Source organism: Phoca vitulina, unplaced genomic scaffold (assembly GCF_004348235.1).
Source record: "Phoca vitulina isolate PV1807 unplaced genomic scaffold, GSC_HSeal_1.0 scaffold6, whole genome shotgun sequence".
Classification (NCBI taxonomy): Eukaryota; Metazoa; Chordata; class Mammalia; order Carnivora; family Phocidae; genus Phoca; species Phoca vitulina.
Genome location: NW_022589709.1, coordinates 8,256,214 through 8,280,019, shown reverse-complemented (window position 1 = coordinate 8,280,019; position 23,806 = coordinate 8,256,214). Strand labels below are relative to the sequence as shown.

Sequence of the window (23,806 nt, the reverse complement as noted above, 5' to 3'; positions counted from 1 at the left end):
CTTGGGGTCATGAGCTCAAACCCCACGTTGGGCATAGAGATTCCAAAAAAAAAAAAAAAAAAGGACAAGAAATAGCAAGTGTTGGCAAGGATGTGGAGAAAAGGGAACCACTGTGCACTGTTGGTGGGAATATCAATTGGTGTAGCCACTATGGAAAATAGTATGAATGTTTCTCAAAAAATTAAATATAGAACTGCCATACAATCTAGCAATTCCACTTCTAAGTATCTGAAGAAAATGAAAATACAAACTTGAAAAGATATATGCACCCAATGTACATATCAGCATTATTTACAATAGCTAAGATACGGAAAATACTTAAATATGTACTGATGGATGAATGGATAAAGAAAATGTGGTATATACACAACTGAATATTATTTAGCCATAAAAAAGAAGGAAATCTTGCTATATGTGATGCTATGGATGGACTTTGAGGATATTGTAATAAATAAGTCAAAGAAAAATACTATATGATCTTATTTATATGTGGAATCTAAAAACAAATAAAAAACCCAGCTACAGAGAACAGATTGGTGGTTGCCAGAGGTGGGTGTGGACAAAATGGGTGAAGTCAAAAGGTATAAACTTCCAGTTATAAAATACTTCAGTTATGGGGATGTAATGTACAGTGGAGTGACTATAGTTAACAATACTGTATTGCATATTTGAAAGTTGCTAAGAGAATAGATCTTAAATGTTCTCCTCAGAAGGAAAAAAATTCTTTAGCTTATCTATGGTGATAGATGCTAACTAGACTTATTGTGGTGATAATTTTGCAATACACACAGGTATTGAATTGTTGTGTTGAATACCGGAAACTTATATACTGTTTTATGTCAATTTATACCTCAACCGAAAACAAAAAGAAAAACCTGGTATAGATGTGCCCAGAGCACTTAATGAATGAAAACAGGGCCCTTTGCCTTTAAAAAGAATGTTCACTGTAAATAAGCATTCCCTCCATCTTTACACTCCTAACAATGCATTTAGGAGACACATCTCTTAGATACTAAGATACAAAAAAACATTTGGAGGTCTGCCAACAATAAATGCAGTTGCGGGACTGGATGGCAAAAAAAATAACAAAAAACAAAAAGAACCCAAGTAAAGTGAAAATTGCCTCTGATTATACCCCACCCCAATCTTAGTTTTCTCACTATAGAGATAACCACTAGTTTGGTATACATGCCTTCTGGTCTTTTTCTATACACTTATGTACTTAAAAAAAAAATACACACACACACACACATAAATAATATAAGCTACATATGTAAAGGTCATTTAAAAAAATCCTAACAATAGTTTTTGAGATCTTTAAGTCAGTATATATAAATCTACTTAATTCCTTCAGTGTTGCAGGTTGCCCAACAATATAGTATTTCCTATCTGTGCATTTGAGTACCTATTTGCTCCACTCTCATTAACATGTTATATATTATCAAATGTTTTAATTTGTACTAATCTTGTAAGGGAAAAACAATTATCTCAATTTCTTTATTACTAAGGTAGAGCATCTTTTCATCTTTATAGATTATCTGAATTTCTACTTCTGAGAATGATGAATTTCCATCCTATGCCCATTTTTTTTTTAGTGAACTGTTTTTCTCACCAATATGTACATTATTCTTTATGTAATCCAGATTTTTAAAAACTGTCACTTTTGTTTCACATGCATTTAGACACTATTTTATAACATAACTGTAAATGCCCAAGTAGTAATCTAACACAGAATGTGCAAGAAAAATATATATATCTTTAAGATTTTATTTTTATTTTAAGATTTTATTTTTAAGTAATCTCTATACCCAACGTGGGGCTGGAACTCACAACCCTGAGATCAAGAGTCATATGCTCTACCGACTAAGCCAACCAGGCATCCTACAAGAAAATATTTTTAAACAGTTTTCTTATTTTGGTTCATCAGTTGCTTATAATTTTTTCACATTATCAATCACCCTGTCATGAACATCTCTGCAGATAAATCTGTAGCATAGACAGGACTATTTACGCAGGATAAGATGCTAAAAATAGAATTGTCAGCGTGAAGGACATATACAATTGAAAGGTTTTCTGATATACGTGGAAATGAATGACATACAATAAGCACAAGTTGTTTTCTTTTTTTATATTGTAGTAAACTACCTTCTCTTGTTGCAGAAGTGAATCAGTCTGTAATTCTTTTTGTTGTAGTTTTTCATGTTCCTGTTTTTCAAGAGTAAGTTTCTCCTTTAAGTTTTGCATTTCAGAATTTAGAGTTTCATCCCATACTCTATCCCTGTTGACAAGGTCTTCTATAAAAGTGAAAAATGCTGAAATTAGATACTAACTTTGAGAAACTGGATTTCCATATTTTTTGTTATTAGCATGTTACACAGATCAAGTATTTCGAAAGAAATAAAGCCAAAACATAACTCTGAGGTTCGTATCATTTTATATATATAATATAGTATATATTCTATTGTACAAAATAAAACCTCGAACCCTGGTTCTGTATCTTCTCATTTTAAATGGCCACCCAATGGGGAAGTCAAGAACTGCACCACTGTATGTATTTCAATGAAGACAAGCAATATATTGAAATAGAGAACAAACATTATAAAAGATAAAAATTCCCAAATAGAGAACAGGATTTTTATGTTGTTTACATAATTATTAAAAAATGTTTTCATATAGCAGTACTTTCCTTAAATATTATACATATTACTTATCTAAATACCTTTTTCTTTTTCGAGCAGCTGACACTTAGCATTCAGGTCTTCTACTTGTTTAGAAAGTAAAACAACATTTTCCTCAAGAGACTGCTTAAGGCTTACAACTTCATGATTCTTTTCTTTCAAATCTTCTTCTAACTGGGCAATATCTAGCTTGTATTTTTCCACTTGATCTGATGCACAACTGCATTAAAACAAATTATTTTGAAGAGCACATAATTTAGGCACAGAGAAAATTAAATGAAAAAGGATGAAATGATGTATTCATCACTATTCAACAAAATAAGGTCCAATTAAAAACTACTATTCATATTACCTAATTTCTTCGATGTATTCTAAGAGTTTTTCTGTTTCAGATTTTTCATCAATCTTTTCCTTCTCTATCGAAACACTGAAAAAAATGGCATTATGAATATGTACAATAGTCACACATAATGCTTAATCTGTACCAAATAATGCTGTATCAGATAGGCTGTCTCTAGAGTCCAAATTCTTCTTTTTTTTAGTGTGTGTGTGTGTGTTTTAAAGTTTTATTTTTAAATAATCTCTACACCCAATGTGGGGCTCGAACTTACAACCTTGAGATCAAGAGTCGCATGCTCTACTGTAGCATCCAAATTCTTAACCATCATTTTATGTGACCTCTCAAATTGACAATTTATTTTTTTTATTTTTTTTATTTTTTAAAGATTTTTTATTTATTTATTTGAGAGAGAGAGAATGAGAGAGAGCAAGCACATGAGAGGGGGGAGGGTCAGAGGGAGAAGCAGACCCCCTGCCGAGCAGGGAGCCCGATGCGGGACTCGATCCAGGGACTCCAGGATCATGACCTGAGCCGAAGGCAGTCGCTTAACCAACTGAGCCACCCAGGCGCCCACAAATTGACAATTTAAAATATTCAAATAGGAAACTGAAGTTTTGGTTTTTTTTTAAGCTTTCCAAATAAATTCTGATAAAAGGGTTATGATGATGATAATTATCACCTATAAAATCCTGAGTGTTAGAAATGATCTTTCTTGTAGCTTTCCTGGCTTCCCTACCCACCGCACATACAAAATAGCATTTTGTTGCTATAAAGCCTTTGTTTTAGGTTGCCTTTCTTCTAATTACTCATGTGTTTACCTCCTCCAAACAATTCAAACAATGAGCAAAAAACTTAAATAGACGCCTTATAAAAGGATTTATATGAATGGTCAGCGAGCACAGAAAGAGAAGCTTGACCCTTATACTAACAAAATGACAAATGAGACACTACTTCCTACCTACTAGAAGGGCCAAAATCAAATAGAGTGACAATATCAAACTTTGGAGAGGAAGTGGAACAACTGGAACTATCATACGCTGCTAAGTGCGACTGTAAAATGTGACAACCACTTTTGAGTTTTTTAACACATTATACATATACTACACTACCCTATGATCCAGGAATTCTAATCCTAGATGTTAATTCAAGAGAAATAAAAACTTATGTCCAGAAAAAGACATGCATAGCAGTCTTATTCACAACAGTCAGAAACTGAAAACCCAAATGATGATCAACAGAGAAATAGTAAACAAATGGAGCTAAATTCAGGTAGTGGAACACTACTCAGAAATAGAGGAACAAATTATAATACAACAGCTTAGATGAATCTCAAAGCATTATGTTAAACAAAAGACATACACGCACATACTGTGATAACCATCCCCCACAAAAGGCCGAACTAATTATGATGATGGAAGTCAGAAAGTGGCTTCAGGGGTTGGGGGACATCACAATGGGGAAGGGCAGGGGAGCAGGAAGGGGCAGGAAGGAATTTTCTGGAAGGATGGCAATGTTCTCTATCTTGTTTGGGTGGTGATTACAGAGGTGATTACAATTGTCAAAAGTCAACAAACTGAATACTTATGCTCAGTATATTTTTTTGTAGGTAAGTTACAGCTCAGTAATAAAAAGAAGGCTAGGATTTGCATTAATCACAGCTTCCTATACCAATATTCCTCTATTTTGGTCTACCATCTCCATAAGATGGTGCTACTACAAAGATTATGAAGCCTTTCCTCATCATTTATACAGAAGATGGACAAAATTAAAACATTCATACATCTTTTCAGCATAAAATGTTTGGGAATCATCAGGGCTCCGCTGAAGAAGAGAAATAGGGCAAGCAGGGATCAATGACATAAGCGAAGGAAGGTTCAGTCTCAGTAAACGAGAGCAGGGTGAGAGGTAAATCAAGAATTAGTTACACTTAATAATTTCTTTTTTAGTCACTCACAGTTTCCCCTCAAGTTGTGCTATTTTCCCCTGAGACTCCTCAAGATTCTTCTGAGTGACCTGCAGCTTCACCTCCATGCCTTCCTGTTTAGCCATCACACTCTACACAACAGAAATATCTGTTTTAGGAAATGAGAGATTGTTCAGACCCCCAGATCCAGACACAGCAAACTCACCAAAGATATCACTCACCCTCATCTTTGTTTCTCTTTTGTTTCTAAGTTTCATTAACTCGAGGCTTAGAATTCTCATAGTCTTCTGGTTACTATCTTCAGAAAACTAAGTACAAGAAACATAAAAAATTCAGAAATATTTTCTACTAGGTCCTACATAAAAATCACAGAAATATTGATTATTCTTTTACTGGAACTATTATTTACTTACGTTATACTCTGGTAGAGAAAATAGGCTTTGACCACACCAGAATTACTGATTTTATGCTATTACTGCTCTTGTCCCTCTTCTTGATTAATATGACTTTCTGGTTTATTTATTTAATTTTTGGGGAAGGTTTTATTTTTAAGTAATCTCCACCCAATGTGGGGCTTGAACTCACAACCCCGAGATCTGGAGTTGCATGCTCTACGGATTGAGCCAGCCAGGCGCCCTTTTCTGGTTTATTTTTGAGAGCAGCTTGGGTGGTCACCTACCTCTGCATGCTGAAGAGTCCACTGCAAGCCTCTATAACAAGCTTCTTGGGGAGGATTCTGTCAAGTGTGCTTGCTTAGCAAAATGCATCTGAATTGCCTGATCTCTTTGGAAATATGTAGGCTACAGGGTCCATCCCAGGCCTACCAAATCAGAATCTCCCTCAGTGGGACCCAGGAATCTGCTCCCTGCCCCAAGCTTGATTCTTATGCACGCTCGCTCCCTTTGTAATCAAAGAGCTCAGCACATTACAGGCCCTGAGTAAGTGACTGTTATCGAACTGAACAGTGATTTACAGCCTCCTCCTACTTCAGACAAAAGCAGATGACCATGTTATGTCCTTTAAGATCTATTAGTATATTAATATTAATAAACAAAATTTATCTATTAAACATATTTAGTCCACAAATTTATTCATTTCCCACTTCATTTCCAAAAGGATTTGAGATGGAAGCCTGCTGTTATGCTATTATTTATTTCAGAGAAAGATCTTTAAAGTGACCTCTAGGTGTAAATTTTGCAAGTTTTATTAATGGCCTTATTTATTGGGGGTAACTCTGAAGAAGGGTGACAAAATATCAGACATTAAAACAAAAGTAACTTGTTTGTTTATGCCCTCTTATACCATAATAAAAAAGGTACCATAATAAAAAAGATAATAATTCTTTTTGGAAGCAGCTTAACATTTAAGGTACATTTGGTGAAGGAAAAAGACTAAACTAGAGCCTAAAATTCCAAACAACTATATAGGAAAAAAAAACATGTTTTTAATTTATTCAATTGTAAGTATTATTATCAGGTTCAAATACCTTTGATTTTAGTAGCTCATTAGTCCTGGTTAACTCAATAAGCTGTTTTTCTAGTGAAGCATTACTTGCAGAGAGAGATGTTTTCTCCCTGACTGTAGCATTTAGCTTGGCCTCCATTTTCTCCAACTCAGCTTCCAGATCCTGGATCCGCTTGTCCTGAGCACCACGTTCCTGCATAAGAACACGAATCTGGACAGAAACAAGATGATAAATGAATGAATCACCAATACAGTGCCAATGAAACTATATGCTATTGATAATGAAACATTAAAGTTCTAGAAAAACCCCTGTGACATGATGCTCTTAGATATTCCGATTTTACTAGTTGTTTCAACAGTCATATTTATGATAGGTCTTAAAAATCTGTAAGAGTATTGTCAGATCTTCTGATTTCACTACATAGGCCAGAAATCTGAATTTGTTTTGCATGAAATTCTACTCTACATGTTGCTAATTAATTCAAATTAAACAAACTACAAATACTGTGGGGTTTAAATAAAATAGAGCTGTATTTGTCTAAAATCTCTATTCTAAAAGATTAAGAAATTGACACAAATTACCAGTTCTGATCTTGGCACTGCCACTCACTCACCAGCCATCTCTCTGAGACTCAGCTATCACATCTCTAAGTATCAACCCCTCTATTGTAGGCATGTGTCCTCAATAAAATGATGGCCAATATAACTAAATACTAAAAGAATCAGAGCAACCAGGGCAGAGATTTGCAAAGTTAACTTGACATATTCTTGGTCCTAAGCCAACATTTAACTATAATCAATGAAAGTTGTAATATGTTAAAAGAATATATGCACTAAAAAGAGTTGGTGAGCAATGGAAACATACAAAAAAAAGACTGCCAGAAAAGCAAAGCTGGCAGTGACTATCTTACCCCTGCTTATGGAAGTAAGTGGGTTTTTTTTTTTTTAAGATTTTATTGATTTTATTTTATATATATAGAGTGAGAGAGCGGGGGGAAGGGCAGAAGGAGAGAATCCCAAGCAGACTCCACACCGAGCGCAGAGCCCAACCTGGGGCTCAATCCCATGACCCCTAGATCACGACCTGAGCCAAAATCAAGAGTCGGATGCTCAACTAACTGAGCCACCCAGGCTCCCCAGTAAGTGGGTTCTTCAGGTCACCTCTGCTCGGTAGAGACTTCTGCCATGGTAGAAATGTACTGTCTAGTATGGGAACCACTCACTGCAGTGCCTACTGCGCATTTAAAAATGTGACTAGTGTGATCAAAAAATTGAGTTCTTACTTTAAGAAGTCTCAAGTGGTGAGTGGCTACCATATTGGAGAGGACAGTTCCAGGTTCACCCTCCAGCTCCATTTTATCCTTGAATAAGACATACATATACCTACAGTGCTGAGGATGTGTCCGGTTAGCACAACTTTTTCAGAGTTCAACTAACCTGCTAGGATTTCATGCTCATTAAGAAATTCTCTAGCTAGTCACTGTCTTAACATATAGATTAGCATACAGGAAGAGTGTGCGCTGAGTAAATATAAATATCTGACCCATGCATAATTGTGATAAATCAATGCAGTAATTTTTATTTTATTTTTTTTTATTTATTTATTTTTTTTATTAAAGATTTTATTTATTTATTTGAGAGAGAGAGAATGAGAGACAGAGAGCACGAGCGGGAAGAGGGTCAGAGGGAGAAGCAGACCCCCCGCTGAGCAGGGAGCCTGATGCGGGACTCGATCCCGGGACTCCAGGATCATGACCCGAGCCGAAGGCAGTCGCTCAACCAACTGAGCCACCCAGGCGCCCAATGCAGTAATTTTTAGTTATCAATTTTTCATTGAAGTGGGTTATCTTGAATCTGTCCCTTAGTATGCTAACAAACTTGATTTTTTTTTTTAAGATTTTATTTATTTATTTGACAGAGAGAGACACAGCGAGAGAGGGAACACAAGCAGGGGGAGTGGGAGAGGGAGAAGCAGGCTTCCCGCGGAGCAGGGAGCCCGATGCGGGGCTCGATCTCAGGACCCTAGGATCATGACCTGAGCCAAAGGCAGACGCTTAACGACTGAGCCACCCAGGCGCCCCAATAAACTTGACGTTGCCAGCATACCACATGGACAACCAGGCTCTGAAACATGGTATCTAAGGAAGCTAAGGAACAACAGTTAACTGGCAGGCATTGGTCCTGATGGTAGGCCTTGCCCATCTGCTATAGAACTCGCCAAACTGCACAACAGAATCCCTGTCTCTTAACTCTAAGTAACTCTTTCCATTTTATTTTATTATTTTTAAAGATTTTAGTTATTTATTTGTCAGAGAGAGAGAGTGCACAAGCAGGGGGAGCGGCAGGCAGGGGGAGAAGCAGGCGCCCCGCTGAGCAAGGAGCCCAATGCAGGACTCGATCCCAGGACCCTGGGATCATGACATGAGCGGAATGCAGATGCTTATCCGACTGAACCACCAGGCGTCCCAACTCTTTCCATTTTATAGCACATTTGTTTTTCAATTAAGTTGAAAGCATTGCTTACCTCTTTTTCTAATATCTTCAAATCTTTATCATTCTTTTGAGATTCCTTCTATTTAAAAGTCAAAGAACAGAGATAAGCAAATTTAAGTGCCACAAATATCACAGATTTGATTTTCAGTTATAAAAAAAGATTAAACACTTTAATTTCTCTTACTTTTCTTTTTTTTTTTTTAAGTAAACTCTACCCCCCAGTGTGCAGCTTGAACTCACAACCCCAAGATCAAGATTCACAGGCTCTACTGACTGGGTCGGCCAGGCACCCCTTTCTTTTTTTTTCTTAAAGATCTAATTGGCTTCATTAAGCAATTCATGAATCAGGCAGCATCCTATCTAGCAAGTAGAGGGGAGCTCCTCATCAAACAGTTAATTTCTATTTTAAACATTTCACTGAGCCTATTAAACATTTTGTAAGAGACTTGTCTGGTAAAAGAAGGAAAAGGTTCTTTAAATCTTAAAATATTTCAGGTTTGAGTTTTCACCCTAATAGATTATTAGGATTTTCCTAATAAGCCCAGGGAAAAGAACAGGTGGAGCTTCATGAATAAAGCTGCTGAATGCCTTCTTTCTAATGTAAACATCAATACATTTTGAATATTTAATTATGCTATCCCAGAAAGAAAAGAATCTTACAAAGAGTAATAAACTTAAACCTTGATACCCAAAGAGGAAAAAAAAACCTACACATGCAAAGACATAAAAATTAAAATGGGGTAAGCTGATACTTTTTTTTTTTTTAAGATTTTATTTATTCATTTCAGAGAGAGAGAGAGAGAGTACACAAGAGGGGGGAGGTCAGAGGGAGAAGCAGACTCTCGCTGAGCCAGATGTGGGGGTGGATCCCGGAACCTAGATCTGAGCTGAAGGCGGATGTTTAACCAACTGAGCCACCCAGGTGTCCCGTGTAAGCTGGTTCTAATCTACTTTTGCCTTTATTCTAAATAAGACATATAATTTTTGTTCAATGTATTTTTATATCCAACAGCTTTTCTGACACAATGGCCCTAAACAGAATATCTATCTTTTCCATCTAAAATGGAAGAAAATAGATAAACATATTGAACACAACCTGCTTTATGTGCTTCTAAGTTGGGGGGGGGGGGCTTTATCAGTTTCATATTTATTAATTTTCCATATGATGGCATTTTCTATCAAGGAAGGTCTATTAATTAGGGGTTTTACACAAGCCTGTATGTAAGTTTTCTAAGAGTTCTGTAATTAATTCAAAATCTCAGAACTGTTTCTTCAAGAAATTCAAATCAAGAAATTTAAAGCAACTTCTTTTTAAAAATTATTTTATTTTTTTAAATTTTAATTCCAGTATAGTTAATATACAGTGTAATATTAGTTTCAGGTGTACAATATAGTGATTCAACACTTCCATACATCACCAGGTGTTCATCAAGACAAGAGCACTCCTTAATCCCCATCACCTATTTCACCCATCCTCCTATCCTCCTCCCCTCTGGTAACCATAAGTTTGTTCTTTAGAGTTAAGAGACAATTTCTTGGTTTGTCTCTCTTTTTTTCCCCCTTTACTCGTTTGTTTTTTAAATTCCACGTATGAGTGAAATCATATGGTATTTATCCTTCTCTAACTGTCTTATTTCACTTAGCATTATCCTCTCTAGGTCCATCCATGTTATTGCAAACAGCAGGATTTCATTCCTTTTTATGGCTGAAGAATATCCCATTGTATATATGTTTAAATCAATGTGTAAGAAAAGACTGTCTATATCAGTGCTGCCCAATAATAATTCATCACAAACCACATACATACTTCTTTTTTTTTTTTAAAGACTTTATTTATTTGAGAGAGACAGAGAGAGCAAGCGAGAGAGCATGAGAAGGGGAGGGGTGGAGGGAGAGGGAGAAGCAGATTCCCCACTGACTAGGGAGCCTGATGTGGGGCTCGATCCCAGGACCCTGAGATCATGACCTGAGCTGAAGGCAGATGCTTAACGACTGAGCCACCCAGGCGCCCCCCACATATGTATTTTCAAATTTTTTAGTAGTCATATATATGTTTTAAAGTTTATTTATTTGTTTAAGCAATCTCTATGCCTAATGTGGGGCTTAAACTCATGACCCCAAGATCAAGAGTCGCATGCTCTTCTGACTGAGCCAGCAAGGCACCCCTCTAGTACTCATATTTAAAAAGTAGAATTTTAATAATATATTTTATTTTACCCTAAATGTAAAAAGTATTATTTCAATATGTCATTATATTATAATGTATAAAATTGTCAGTGAGATATTTTATGTGTTTTGTACTAGGTCTTCAAACTTTGCTGTGTATTTTACACTTACGGCACATCTCATTCAGATGCTAGATTTTTATCAGAAATAGCTATCTATGGGGCGCCTGGGTGGCTCAGTTGTTTAAGCATCCGATTCATGATCTCAGCTAGGTCTTGATCTCAGGGTTGTGAGTTCAAGCCCCGCAGTGGGCTCCACACTGTAACTCTGGGTGTAGAGCCTACTTACAAAAAAAAAAAAAGAGAGAGAGAGATCTATATTTAGATTTCATAAAATGTACAGATCAAGAAGTAGATTCACATACCCAATATGTTTCAAAAAACATTTGCGTTTTCCAACAACAGAATCAAGTATCAGTTTTTAAATATATATTAATTAAAATTAAATAATAATAAAAATTTAGCTCTTCACCTTCAAGTGCTCAATAGCCACATGTGGCTAATCACTTCCATATTGGATAATGAAGCCCCACATTATAAAACAAGAGACTTAGGTAATTGCTGAATGAATGAACAAGTCTAAGCTTACCCTACAGCCTTGGTTTCCTAACTCTCAATCTTTTCCATATTAACAAATCTCTTTTTGCAATTTCTTAAGAAACTACAACTTGCTTTATGAACTAATGGAAACACTAATAACACTTAGGCTGTTGCACAAGCCATAACATGAAGTTAAGAATTTAATCTCCCACCACTCGATAGTTTTTGAGCAGCACATCTCTTTTAGGCCTTAGAATGTTTTTTTTTTCCTTTTTCTTCACCAATACTTACCTTTCTGCACAAACAAACAAAACCAAAACAACTCAAATGATATTAACTACCAAATCAAAGCATTGCATACTTTTTAAAGGCTTACAAGGTGTTAGACAATTTAGATTGAGAAATGACTGAGAAGTGGAGACTTTTGTAATTCTGAACTATGGGCACGTTTAAACAATATATTTAGTAATGACACAGGCAGAAATATAAATCTTGGTAGAGTCCTAATGATAATATTTTTTATTAATTTATAGGTTTACTTATAACCTTACTTTATACACTTAATCCATTCTAATCAAATAAAATACTTTTCAGAAATGTTTTCATGATTTAGGTGATAAACCAGCTAGAATATCAGAGTTCCTCACCTTTAATCCCAAAGTCTTAACTTTTCTTGCTGAAGCAGGCAGGGTAGTATCTTTGTCAACATTAAGATTTTGTTGAGATTCTACAATAAAATAAATTGTACAGATCTTGGTTGGTGCTTACATGTTGAAACACAGACAAAATCCAATTTCCAAATTTCTTATTGTAATTATTAGTGAAGTAATATAAAGTTCATTTCTTGATTGTACATGTCCGAATAATTAGTTGCACAACAGTATTTTCACATCCAACACTTTTCTGATTTTCTTGATATTCCCTGACAGAAGGTTAAGGTAATTACCAAAAGGGAAACTATATATTTACATGAGTATCTTGCTTAATTTTTCTGGTTATACAACAGTGAAATGATTAAAGCATTATTCTGTAGTTGACTCATTTGTAAATTCATCAAATAAGAAAATTTAAATATAACTGTAGCTTCACTTTTTTAGAAATAGTATAGAATCTTCTAATTTAAATACTGTTAGTCATAACTTTAAAACTTATGAAATCACATAACCATTATTTTATTTTGGAATCCATTACCTTTTTGTTTTTTAAATCTTTGTGATTTCTGAAAGGATACCGGTCCTTTCAATACTTCTGACGTTTTAACATCATAAGCACCTGGAGACGGTGCACAACCTAAAGGAAACATAGCACATTAATGTCTCATCTAATGTAATTTATGATCTTAAGTTAAAAACATGTCATAATAAAGTAATACAAATGCAAAATACCATTAATAGTTTATTTTTTTCAAATGTAAAAATAGCATCCATTTGATAGTACAAAAACAGGCCTCTCTATGAAAAACACCATTATCTTCCCCAAATGCTCTTTATTTCAATGAGTCAAAGAAACAGGCAACTGAACAAAACAGTGAAGACTGTCTTGAGATAAACATCATTAAAAAAAGCAACATGGCTTTGTATTAAGGATTGAATATAAGAAAAAAATATTTGGAATCAACTCTACTCAAAGAGAGTCACTGAGGTAACTACCATCAGATTCTAGAAATGAAGCAACTAAAAGTCTAGCCCTCAAGGTTTAGTCTGGAATAAAAATTTATAGTGATAATTCATCTCTGGCTAATATTGACATATCAGGAAATTTATAAAGTCATGTTATACATAGTATAAACTGTACTAGACAATATATATTTTTTATTTATTTGACAGAGAGAGAGAGAGAACGCACAAGCAGGGGAAGCAGCAGGCAGAGGGGGAAGAAGCAGGCTCCAGGCTGAGCAGGGACCCTGACAAGGGGCTTGACCCCAGGACCCTGGGATCATGACCTGAGCAGAAGGCAGCCACTTAACTGACTGAGCCACCCAGGCACCCCTGTACTAGACAATATTTCTATGATCCAGAAATTTATACAGTATAACCTCACTTAACTAGAGTCTCAAACTGAAGGCACTTCAGAGTGTTTATGCATAGTCGACTTGAGATCTCATTCTCAGGACAATCATTAGCATAAGGGGAGCCTGGCTGGCTCAGTTGGTACAGCCTGTGACTCTTGATCTCCGGGTATGAGTTCAAGCCCCACACTGGGCATAAAGCCTACTTAAACAAAAGGGTAAAAATATCATTAGCATAAAGCTTTAACCGACTGAGAATCAATAGATTCATACTATTCTCTGAAAAGCTATTTACTTCAGCATAGAGTTTCATGCAAATAAAGAGGAATTTCAAGGAGTTTGACCATTTCAAGGCAACTCCGGCTGTCCCTTAAGTGTTTTTTAAATGGAATGATAGATAAGAACTTGTTGGTACATCTTGACTAGCATTAAAAAAAGTGAAACACAATAGAAAATATCAGTGTGACTCAAATGTAGCAAAGTTAAGCACTGTTTGTGGGACTTTTTGTTTCAGTGATAGCTGTAGAAATATAAAAAAATATATCCTGGATAGAGATACACAATTTATTTCTCATTCTGGGACACAATTTAAAAGTATTAAAGTCACTCCTTTCATCAATTCTAAGAGGCTATAAAAACATCAAGGAGGGAATGAAGTTTCCATTCCTCTACCTGGAATAATGATAACAAAAATAATGACACAAAAATTCCAATCCTGGGAGCTTTTTGACCTAAATGTGGTCAATAAGGAATTGAGATAGTGGATTTCTAATCAGAAGAGAGTTTCAAATTGAAATACAGAATTCAGTGGGGTATCTAAGGTAAAGGCAGACTTAGCAAAAAACATTAATCTTGGCTAGCTCAAATCTCTCACTTTACAAACTGTTTATAACCTGGGGTGAATAGGAGGCTGGCAAGGTTTCCCTAAAATCAGTTTAACAATGGCATGTCTTAGAGCACCTATTTTACTCATTTGGGATAGGGGCTGAGGCAGGCAGTGGGGAACATTTTATGTTTCAAAGCAAACGAGAGACTTTCACCATTACTGTTAGCTATGTCTTTTGGGGGAAGAGAGGATGAGGGTATGCAGAGCCTGTGGTTATTGTGTGCTCTCTCCTTTTTTTAATTTTTATTTATTTATTTATTTAGTTAGTTAGTTAGTTAAGCTCTAGGCCCAACATGGGGCTTGAACTCACAATCCCGAGATCAAGACTCACATGTTCTACCTACAGAGCCAGCCAGGCGCCCAGCTCTCTTCTTTTAGGAATGCTTCTGTGGGAAAGCATGAGAAGTGCCAGTCTAGACTTGTCAGAGCAGCCAGAAAATAAAATGATGTTGAAATCTTATATTCTGGTTCATCATTAGGTTTACACTCTCCCAAAATGGGATATGGGCCAGCAAATGATGGGATGGTGGACAGTGACAGAGCAGCATCATGAAAGTTGAGAACAATTAAAACCATACTTAACAAAAACTTCCTTAAAGACTAAAGAATCAAATTTGGTTGTTAGATTTAGGATTTTGATTGAAGAACTAGGTTGAAATCCAGCCTGTATACGTACTAGACCTTTGTGAAACTGTAGTATACGTTATTTTCATGCTCCAGGTCTTTTCCTTTACTGCCTTTACCAATCATCCTTCTTTTATTCCTGAATGGAATATCCAAAAGAAAACCACAAGTTCATACGAAAAGCCACAGGTCATTTTTTTTTTTTTTTTATCAGTGAGGCCTTCCGCACTCGACCATCAAATAGCTACCAACAGTTTTGATTCCCTTCCCTCTGCTTTAGTTTCTCCACAGTACTGTTTATTGGCTGCATTCTCCAGTTGAACGTAAACTCCATGAGGCAGGGGCTTTGCTTCATTCACTGCTGTATCCTTATCACTCTGAATAGTACTAGGAATGTAGTAAATGTTTAGTATAGATTTTAGAAAAACGAATCAATTGAATGAGACCCATCGCAGCCCTAAAATTGCCTATTAGCCTCCGATGAAAGGAACCAAAAGGGGCAAGGTGCGTGACAACATATCCCGACCCCCAGCTCCTTTCCCCGTACGCACCGGAAGGGTCATTGAATCGTTTCAGGGGCGCCTTAGGAAAAGACATGTTGACGACCAGCTCCACAAACTGAAGGTCACTAGCTCTCCTCCCAACTTCCTGCCGCTTATTACAGCCTACTCACTGCAAATTCAAACCTCCCGGCTTATTCCCCGCCCACCTCTAACGTCAGCAGATTTGAAACCAAAATCCTGGGCACACCAATCCAGGACTGGAACATCTAAAGAGCATGCGCACCTAACCTCGACGCGTCCAATTAGGGCTTCTTTGCGTTTAGGTTATCAGCCAATAGGAAACTATTATTGCCTCCTTCCTCCTCCACTCCCACCCCGTGTCCAATCATTCCTGGCGTTACTCAATTGTAACTTACATACGAGCAACATTTGCGCAAGCGCATTTCATAACTGAGAAGTTTGGAAAGTCCGCTTTTGGCGTCATATAGGTGGCCGTGCAGTGAGTTCTAGTTTCACTGATTCCAACCTCCGACCCTTCCTTGGGTGTAAACTTCCCCGGATTTCAGTTCTTTCAGACTGGGTACTGCCAGGGCCCTAAATGGCCATTGAAAAGGAAAAAGGAACAGGCTGAGACATCAGCCTACGTCCCTGCGCATGTGCAGTGACCTGAGCGGAGAGTCCCGGGCGTGGCCTGAGCGTGGAGATTTCGCGCGTGCGCTGGTCTCGCTCCGTGCGGCTGCAGCTGGGAGGCTACTGGAGTATGTCGGCCCCGTTTGAGGAGCGCAGTGGGGTGGTTCCGTGCGGGACGCCTTGGGGCCAGTGGTACCAGACCTTGGAGGAGGTGTTCATTGAAGTTCAGGTGCCGCCTGGCACTCGCGCCCAGGATATCCAGTGCGGCCTGCAGAGCCGGCATGTGGCGCTGGCCGTGGGTGGCCGCGAGATCCTCAAGGTAGCGGCTGGTCTGGGCTTGTGCTCAGTTTCTTCCTGGGCTCTAAGTCCCAGAGTCCTAAGGTTCATGGTTTCCGTGAAAAGACTGTTGGGAGGCCGAATGGCTCCTTTGGCCGAAAGAGCGCTATCACTGGCCTGGTCTGGTCGGAGCCCCCCACTCTCACGGCTAGTCCTGAGTTGACGTAGAGATTTGAGGAGCCCTGTTTTCTGTCTTTATTTCTAAACCAAATGAAGCTAATGCTTTTGTTCCTCTGCCGGTCTTCACTTAGATCTTTAAAGGAACAAATATTATTGTGCATATATTTCTTCCAGGCACTGATGAGGTGTTGAGAGGTCAATGGTGAACAAGACAGAAGTTTCCTGCACTCAGATAGGTTATGTTCTTGCAGGCAGGCATAATAAAGCTAAACTAATAAATGTTCAGGCAGTTCTAGAACAGTAAAGAAGAAAATAAAGGATAAGGATATCGGGATGAGGATTCAGAGATGATGTCAGGTGATTTACTTTTTCATCAAACAGAAAAATTCTGCATGTTTGTGGAGTGGTTAAGCAGGTGGTCGAGAGTTGTTTGAAGAAAATAATACTCCTTTTATTCTCATCATGTCCGTTGGATCTGGGAGCCGCTTTTTCCTTGATAAGCTTTATAGTTAAATTCAGTTACTTTGAAGTTAGATTTCTTTCCCAGATTAGATGCTCAAGATGTTTGATGACAGTGTAATGAAGTGGTGAAGGGAGATTCCTTGTTGTAGGATACCTGACTATGCCATTTTTATAATTTTGTAACCTTGGGCAAGAGATTATTCAGTGTCTCTATGCCTTCACCCACAAAGTATGGTAATTGTAGTAACTTTCTGATAGGATTGTTTTGAGCATAACATGGTATCCAGGGGAATTAAGAGCTTGGACTTGTGTCTAGTATGTAATGAGTGTACACTACATGTTAGCTATTATTTATATGGAAATGTTCTTTTTTTTTTTTTAAAGATTTTATTTATTTATTTGACAGAGAGACAGTGAGAGAGGGAACACAAGCAGGGGGAGAGGGAGAGGGAGAAGCAGGCCTCCCGCGGAGCAGGGAGCCCGATGCGGGGCTTGATCCCAGGACCTGGAATCATGACCTGAGCCGAAGGCAGACGCTTAACGACTGAGCCACCCAGGCGCCCCTATATGGAAATGTTCTAAGTGCCTCAGGGAAAAGAAAGATTCATGTGAAAGACATTGATTTATGTCAGCTTGGATCTTACTGAGTTTTCTGGATAGTTGTATAATTCATAGTTTCCTGAACAGTGGTTTAAGATTACAATTCATATTTCCTTTAGTAATTCCAGTGACTTTGGGAATTTAACAGTAACTTTAACTTTAGCATTTTAGGTATACATTTAGACCCGTAGAGTTTTTTCTCACTAGTATTGACATACTGAAAAAATGTTTTCTCTTTTTATGTGACCTTTTAATTTCATTTCCTAAAACTTAAATTTGGCAAGTAGCAACAAATCAAAATGGATTTGAGCAGGTGCATTCTCTTTTAAACTTATGTTTGCTGATTTCTTTCTTAAAAGAACAGTTTCTGAAAAATCAGTCACGGCTAATCTGTATCAGAACTATAGTACGTGCTTTACAATTTTTTTGATGCTACATTGCCCAACAAAGAGATTGAACCAGTTTTTTTTTTTTTAATTTAAAGATTTTATTTATTTATTTGACAGAAAGTGAGAGAGGGAACACAAGCAGGGGGAGTGGGAGAGGGAGAAGCAGGCTTCCCGCAGACCAGGGAGCCCGACGTGGGACTCGATCCCAGGACCCTGGGATCATGACCTGAGCCGAAGGCAGATGCTTAACGACTGAGCCACCCAGGTGCCCCTGAACCAGTTTTTTAAAGTTTATTTTAAGAGATATCATTTCTTAATTTCAGCAGGAAAGCTCTTCTTGTAGTTCATTTCAATTGGTAAAGATAAAGCATTTCAGATATTAATTTCACATTTGGCTCAGTGATCAGTAATATTTATTCATCTTCTAAAATATGGAGCCCTGATCTTTCTTTAGAGAGCCCTGTGTTCTTTGTCATAGTAAATATTTCAAGCAATGTAAACTAGGTTCCATTTCACTTTCTAGGAGGAAAGATAGGGTTGAGCACCTATCAATATGTTGAAATGGTATAGGGGCGCCTGGGTGGCTCAGTCATTAAGTGTCTGCCTTCGGCTCAGGTCATGATCCCAGGGTCCTGGGATCTAGCCCTGCATCGGGCTCCCTGCTCGGCTGGAAGCCTGCTTCTCCCTCTCCCACTCCCCCCTGCTTGTGTTCCCTCTCTCGCTGTGTCTCTCTCTGTCAAATAAAATCTTTAAAAAAAAAAAAAAAAAAGAAATGGTATAAAATTTTATCTCCTTACTGTAACCAAACTAGACAATTACATGTGGATTACATAGGAAATTAGGAAAGTCTTAAATCATGAAAGCATTATAAAAATTAATGAAATATGTTTTTAGTACCTTATATGTTTATTTTTCAGGGCAAGCTCTTTGATTCTACAATAGCTGATGAGGGAACATGGACTTTGGGTAAGGGTAATCTATAATTCTTGGAATCTTTTTTTAAAAATTAATTTTGTCTTGGAACTTAGTATGTTTCCCTCTGTCGTATTACGTCCTTTGTCTTTGCAGCTTTGGAAGAGAATAGTGATAGAAATGCATTGAAAATAATTGTATGTCAAGATTACCTAATGATTTTTGAAAATATAAAATTTAATGATGAACTCTAATTTATTTGTGATTTTTGTTTGTTTAGAGGACAGAAAAATGGTCCGTATTGTTCTTACAAAGACAAAGAGAGATGCGGCAAATTGTTGGACTTCTCTTCTAGAATCTGAATATGCAGCTGATCCTTGGGTGCAAGACCAAATGCAGAGAAAACTTACATTAGAGAGATTCCAGAAAGAAGTAAGTCAGATGAATGTATGAATATATATTGTTAAACATCTTAAAATCATAGAATGATTATTATTTGAAATTAAAACTCAAATGTGGTTACAAAAAATTACGAAAGTTCTTTAGAGGATTTTTTTTTTAAGTTAAATCATTAGAAAAATGACTGGTCTTTCTTTGTGTGGGTTTTATTTTGTCAAATTTTCTGTAGAGGAATTTATTTGTACTGTCATGTTTTCTAAGTTTAAATTTGTTTATACCAATAATGCATAAATGAACTCATAAAAATTCAATCAATATAGACTTACATAGTGTAAAAAGGTGAAAAGTTCCTTTCATCAACATCTCTCCATTCTGTGCATCTGTCTCATTCTTATCTCATTGATGTATTGGTTTGCTACTTTGTTTTTAACATAAATTCAGGATCACACTATGTGTATTGTTCATGTTTTTTTCATTTAATAATACATCTTGGGTCTCTTCCTACCAGTACGTATAGATAAAACTTGTTCCTTTTAACTACTTCAGAGGGTTTTCTAGTTTGAATATATCAACATTATTTCTTTAGCTATTCCCTTTTGATAAGATTTGGATTTTTTTTTTTTTTAAGATTTGGATTTTTTGATTTGTGTCTATTTCGAACAAAATTTGTGCTTTCATCTCTGTAAAACTATTCCAATGTTCTGTTAATTTATCTAGAAGAAGAATTACTGGATCAAAGCACTGTTAAAGTTTTGATGGATAATTTCTTTCTATATGGTGATGGTTTCCAAATATGTATCTCTAGTTTAGACTTTTTCCCCAATTTTGGAGTCACATTTCCAATTCAGTATCTCCACTTGACAGTCTGACAGATATATCAGACTCAACATATTCAACATGAACTCCCTAACTTCCTCCCACACGTGTTCTACCTCTAGTCTTCTCATCTTGGTTGATGGAAACTACTTGATCAGACCAAAGAACAAAAATGGGATATCATCCTCCACTCCTGTCTCTCTCTCACACACCCTGTCCAATTTGTTAGGAAACCTTACTGGTACTACCTTCCAAATATATTCAGAATTTGTCCACTTCTCACCACCAACTCTACTACCACTCTGATCTGGACCATCTGTAGTGTCTTGCCTAGATTACTCCAATAACCTTCTAGTTCTCTTTTACCCTTGCCAAGCTACAGTGTTCTCAAAATAGCATGGTAGTCCTTTTAAAATGCAGGTCAGAACATATCGCTTCTCTTCTCAGAACTCTTTCATTCTATCCGATGTGGTCCTCAGTGATCTCCCTGACTTCTTCTCCTACTAATCTCCCCTTCAGTCATTCTGCTCTAGCCATACTTTTTGTTATTTTTGAACATTCCACGCCATTCCTTTTCTGTCCTTTTGACTACAGGGTTCTTCTCCCAAAGCTTGGCTAACTTCTTCACTGTTTTCAAGTCATTGCTCAATAAAGTATACTTTATCTTTGGTCATCCTATTTAAATACTATAATCTTCTCATTTCCCTTACTCTGCCCTGCTTTTCTTTCTTCTTTCTTTCTTCTTTTTCTGTAGCACTTGCACCAATTTTTAACACTGGATCAGGGGCTCACAAACTATGGCCCACAGAGGAAATCTGGCCCACTGCCTGTTTTTGAAGTAAAGTTATATTGGAATACACCTATGCTTGTTCATTTGTATATTGTCTTTCTTATACCAACTCCAGACTTAAGGAGTTATGAGACTGTATGGCCTTCAAAGCCTGAAATATCTAACTACTTGGCTCTTTACAGAAAACTTTGCCAACCTCTACATTAGATAACTTACAGTTTATTACTTGTGTCCTCCTCTAAGAATGTCAGCTCCACCAGTTCAGGGATCTTTGTTTTGTTCACTCTTGAATTCCACATGCCTCTAGTAGTGTCTTCCAAACAGTAGGAACTCAGTAAATGTTTGTTGAATAAATGAAATGCCTTCCAAAAAGACTAAAGCATGAGATAGTACTTCCTAGGATTGTTATGAGGATTGAATATGTTGATAAAGTTGAATATGCTCTTAGAACCCTGCCTGGCATGTAGTAAACTCCCAAACGATGATAGTTATTAAAATCTGTTTTCACACTCATACTGAAGTATATGTTTGCCCATACACTTGTCAACTTGTAATATACATATTGATTTTCTAAATATTGTAGATCTGAAAATTGAGATATACCTCCTAGTTTTAAGTTCCGTTTTGGTGATTACATCTTTTGACATGTTTATTGGCCATTTGGATTTCCTGTTGTGTCACTTGCTAGTTTATATCTTTACCATTTCCCTTTGAGTTATATTTTGAGTTATATCTTATATTTTTCGTTATTAAGATTTATCATAATTTTTTTCATGTCTTTTAGAATCCTGGTTTTGACTTCAGTGGAGCAGAAATCTCGGGAAACTACACTAAAGGTGGACCAGACTTCTCAAATCTTGAGAAATAACTACTACTTTTTTTTTTTGCTACAGTCTGTGGATCCCAGCAGATGTTGCCAATTTAAAGGAACAGATTATGTGGTGGAAGGAAAATGTGGATACCTGCAGTTAACAAATTGCAAAATATATTTAACTATGGTTCTAAAAATTGCATTCAAATATCATTTACATAGGAAACATCTTATATACTGTGGAAACTATTCTACTGATATAGAGTAACTTTTTTTTGGACTTGTTTTTTTGCTCAGCATGAAGTTTTATATGCTGCATTTTACTAATTTCAGATTTAACCTGTATTTTTAATACAAAAAACATTAGGGTATAGATCATGTGAAATGACCGGTGCCTTCAGGGACAATTAAATTTTTCTTTCAATAAGTGTAATGCAGGAATAATGTTCAATAAACTTTTCTAAATAGGAATCGTGTACCCCTTTCTGTAAGTATGCCAGTACACACAAGGAATTATATTACTGAAAAAAGTTTTAAGAAAGGAAAAAGTCCACAAATATATTCTGAGTAAGTTCATTTTAAGAGTTAATGAAAATTTCTGAAGTAATATATTATTCCTTGGGAGATGACTTTGTCAAGAAATTGAAAAATAGAGACTTAACAATAGGAATGGATTAATACAAAACAAGCAGTGACGTGAATATGATCATTGGGTGAGTCCTTTGTCAGTGACAAAAAGCAAATAATGGTTAATGTTTATAAGTCAGGGACATAATTTTGCTCTTCAGTGATCTAGACATATAAGGAAGGATTATCTTGAAATTTTATTTCATTCTTTTTATGTCCTTTGGAATTTTCAAATATCTCTCTACATTTTTTAAAAATTTAATTTTTAAGTAATCTTTACACCCAGTGTGGGACTTGAACCCGCAACTCTGAGATCAAGAGTTGCACACCCCACCAACTGAGCCAGCCAGGTGCCCCTAAAAATTATTTTTAACAATCCCAAATGTATAGCAAAGTTACATGTAAAGTACAAAGAACTGTTTTCTTCCTGAACTGTTTGTAAGTTTATGATATGACGCTGCATCATCTCTAAGTACCTTAGTGTGTATTTCCTTCAAAGGACATGCTCTTATATCACTACAATACAACCATATAATCAGGAAATTAGCATTGATACGTTATGACCATCTAATCCTCAGATCTTTATTGCATTCAAGTTTAACTGATTGTCCCAATAATGTTCTGTATAGCAAAAGGATCCAGTCACAATCATGCCTTCCCTTTAGATTAAATGTCCGGTGTCTGGACTGAAGTAGACCAGTGTCTACTTCAGTCTGGAACAAATCTTCATTTTTTCTTGACTTTTACAACCTTGACACTTTTGAATATTACAGGCTAATTTTGTACAACATCCCTCATTTTGAGTTTTGTCTGATACTTCTTCATGATTAGATTCAGGTTATTCATCTTTGGCAGGGATGTTACAGAAGTGATGCTGTGTTCTTTTTATTTTTATTTTTTAAAGATTTTATTTGACAGAGAGAGAGACAGCTAGAGAGGGAACATAAGCAGGGGGAGTGGGAGAGGGAGGAGCAGGCTTCCCGCAGAGCAGGGAGCCCGATGCCGGGCTCGATCCCAGGACCCTGGGATCACGACCTGAGCAGAAGGCAGACACTTAACGACTGAGCCACCCAGGTGCCCCATGATGCTGTGTTCTTACTGCATCCTATCGTGAGTTAGTAATTTTGATTTGTCCTTTTTCTGTTGGTGTTTACTTAGATCACTGAATAAGTGGTGTCTGTCAGTCTTCTCCACAGTAAAGCTATTCTTTGTAGGTTTATAATTATTTT

General features: G+C 36.7%; 2 protein-coding genes across 2 annotated transcripts in view; one reads left to right on the top strand and one right to left on the bottom strand.

Annotated features, from left to right (window-relative positions):
- HMMR (hyaluronan mediated motility receptor) overlaps nt 1-15,807 on the bottom strand; it is a 36,326-nt gene extending 20,519 nt beyond the window's left edge. Inside the window, exons 1-10 of the mRNA XM_032403472.1 lie at nt 15,734-15,807; nt 12,856-12,954; nt 12,312-12,391; nt 8,931-8,978; nt 6,429-6,617; nt 5,164-5,250; nt 4,973-5,073; nt 3,031-3,105; nt 2,720-2,898; nt 2,146-2,294 (exon numbers count right to left, since the gene is read on the bottom strand). Coding sequence (XP_032259363.1) covers nt 2,146-2,294; nt 2,720-2,898; nt 3,031-3,105; nt 4,973-5,073; nt 5,164-5,250; nt 6,429-6,617; nt 8,931-8,978; nt 12,312-12,391; nt 12,856-12,954; nt 15,734-15,779 — 1,053 coding nt within the window. The 5' untranslated portion in view covers nt 15,780-15,807. The remainder of the gene's footprint in view (nt 1-2,145; nt 2,295-2,719; nt 2,899-3,030; nt 3,106-4,972; nt 5,074-5,163; nt 5,251-6,428; nt 6,618-8,930; nt 8,979-12,311; nt 12,392-12,855; nt 12,955-15,733) is intronic.
- A 343-nt stretch (nt 15,808-16,150) lies between these two features.
- On the top strand, nt 16,151-22,421 carry NUDCD2 (NudC domain containing 2). Its single transcript, XM_032403674.1, has 4 exons — nt 16,151-16,634; nt 19,140-19,188; nt 19,415-19,566; nt 21,924-22,421. Exons 1-4 carry the CDS (start codon nt 16,446-16,448, stop codon nt 22,005-22,007), a joined length of 474 nt encoding a protein of 157 aa, XP_032259565.1. The 5' UTR covers nt 16,151-16,445; the 3' UTR covers nt 22,008-22,421.
- The last annotated feature ends 1,385 nt before the right edge of the window (nt 22,422-23,806 follow it).

Excerpts from the sequence above, each read along its gene's own strand:
- NUDCD2 (XM_032403674.1), top strand. The coding sequence starts at position 16,446 with ATGTCGGCCCCGTTTGAGGAGCGCAGTGGGGTGGTTCCGTGCGGGACG. Across the intron at positions 16,635-19,139 it reads GTGGCCGCGAGATCCTCAAG|GGCAAGCTCTTTGATTCTAC; the intron begins GTAGCGGCTGGT and ends TTTATTTTTCAG. Across the intron at positions 19,567-21,923 it reads TAGAGAGATTCCAGAAAGAA|AATCCTGGTTTTGACTTCAG; the intron begins GTAAGTCAGATG and ends CATGTCTTTTAG.